Below are 1731 nucleotides of genomic sequence, written 5' to 3'. Positions count from 1 at the left end.
CTCTCTGTCCCAAAAATAAATAAACGTTAAAAAAAAAAAAAATTAAAAACAAAAACAAAAAAACCCCACCTTTTTATGAGGTAAATTAAGTAATTCATATTAATTACTTGTTATGTTTCAGATTTTTACCATGTGATTTTTATAATTCTGTTTGCTATGCTTTGTTCTTTTGTATTGTTTCCTGCCTTTTGTGCAATAGTTGGCATTTTTCTGGGTTTTTTTTTTCTTTTAATCTGGAAATTAATTCCCGTCGAGTGTCATTTCAGCTATAGATATGCAGATTATAGGACCAAGTTCATTTTTTACTCATAATGTCTGTTTAGTGGCTACTTAATGATTTTTTTATATTTCATTTTATTTTTCAAGGACGATTCTTGTTGTTTTTTTTTTAATTCTTGTTATTTAAATCTCAGATCATTTCCACTTTGGAAATGTTATTTTGAAATAATTTTAGACTGAAGGAAATGTTGTAAATAAGAGTTTTCATATACTCTCCATTCAGATTTTCTGAAAGTTAACATTTATCTCACTTATAATAATTCATTACAGCTTTTATATATTTTATGTTATATAAACTTAATCCTATGATATTTACAACGTTTATAAGTTATATCTGTGCCTTCAGTTTGTTGCTGGTAGTTTCCAATTTAATGCTTTTTGCCTTGAATTCCATGCCTACCTGGATTTGGTGCCTTTTGCCAATCTTTCATTCCATAACTTCTTCCTTTGCAAGTTTTGCATTTCAATTCATCTTCTGATTGGCTAGGTTAATTGAGTTTTTATTGAGGACTCACCAGGAGAATTATGCAGACATGCATCATTTTTCCTCTGCTCTTTTTTTGTTTACTTTGCCAAATTGCATTGTTGACTCACTGGTTCATGTTTCAGCTCTTCATTTCCCAGAAGAACTGTGGTCTCAATGGAAAAACCACAGTCTGTCTTCTTTCGGTTCTCATATTGAATCCAGGACATAGGTGATACCCAGTGACTTTGGAGTATTCCGAATTTGAATACATGACAAGGCTTGTCATTTATCACAACCATTCCCCTCATGCATGTATTTTACACATCTACTCTAAGGCCATCAGAAATTGGGGGGGTGAAATTGAGTCTGTTGAGTGAAAGATGTGAACAAAAGTATGTTTGTGTCTTAGGCATCAGTGACATTCAAGGATGTGGCCATGGACTTTACCCCAGAGGAGTGGGGGAAGCTGGATCCTGCCCAAAGGGAGGTGATGCTGGAGAACTATAGGAACCTGGTGTCGCTTTGTAAGGATGGGTTCTCATTGTGACTCGAATCTGCTTTGGGGACGTCATTACTTTATTGAAAGTGAAATAGCTTAACACAGCATTCACTTTTGCATTCAGAAATCATGAAGTATTGATCCCTTTGGGCCCAGAGAAAATCTATTTCTGCCCTTGGTTCTTGGTAAAATGTCTGTGCTTGTTTTACATCAAAATTCTTTGGATTCAAATGACAGAAACCTATTTCACACTAACTTAAAGGGCATAAGAATGTTGGTTCAGGAAATTATAAATATTGTCAGATATCTCCTTTATTTTGTTTTAACCACGTGGCTTGGCTTTGCCCTATATTAGCTTTATTCTCAGGCTCTCCCCATGCGGCAAAGATGGCCATCGGCAGCTCTAAGGTGGCATAAGTCTCTCAGAGAGAGAAATTACTCTCTGGCCAGTGTGGATCTTTTTTTTTTTTTTTTTTTTTTTTTTTTT

General features: G+C 34.5%; 1 protein-coding gene across 3 annotated transcripts in view; it reads left to right on the top strand.

Annotated features, from left to right (window-relative positions):
- The first annotated feature begins 147 nt into the window (after positions 1-147).
- The window catches only part of ZNF286A (zinc finger protein 286A), a 22891-nt gene continuing 21307 nt past the window's right edge, over positions 148-1731 (top strand). For 2 of the 3 annotated variants that reach the window (XR_005784005.1, XM_040453133.1), the window contains exon 1: positions 148-1269. Coding sequence is in view for 1 of the 3 variants with exons in the window: in XM_040453133.1 (XP_040309067.1) it covers positions 1182-1269 (88 nt within the window). In the remaining 2 variants the exon portion in view is untranslated. The remainder of the gene's footprint in view (positions 1270-1731) is intronic. The other variant, XM_040453134.1, reaches the window with a different exon arrangement.

This window comes from Herpailurus yagouaroundi, unplaced genomic scaffold (assembly GCF_014898765.1).
Source record: "Herpailurus yagouaroundi ecotype Mexico unplaced genomic scaffold, PumYag 208, whole genome shotgun sequence".
NCBI classification, from domain to species: Eukaryota; Metazoa; Chordata; class Mammalia; order Carnivora; family Felidae; genus Herpailurus; species Herpailurus yagouaroundi.
This window is presented reverse-complemented; position numbering and strand designations above follow the sequence as displayed.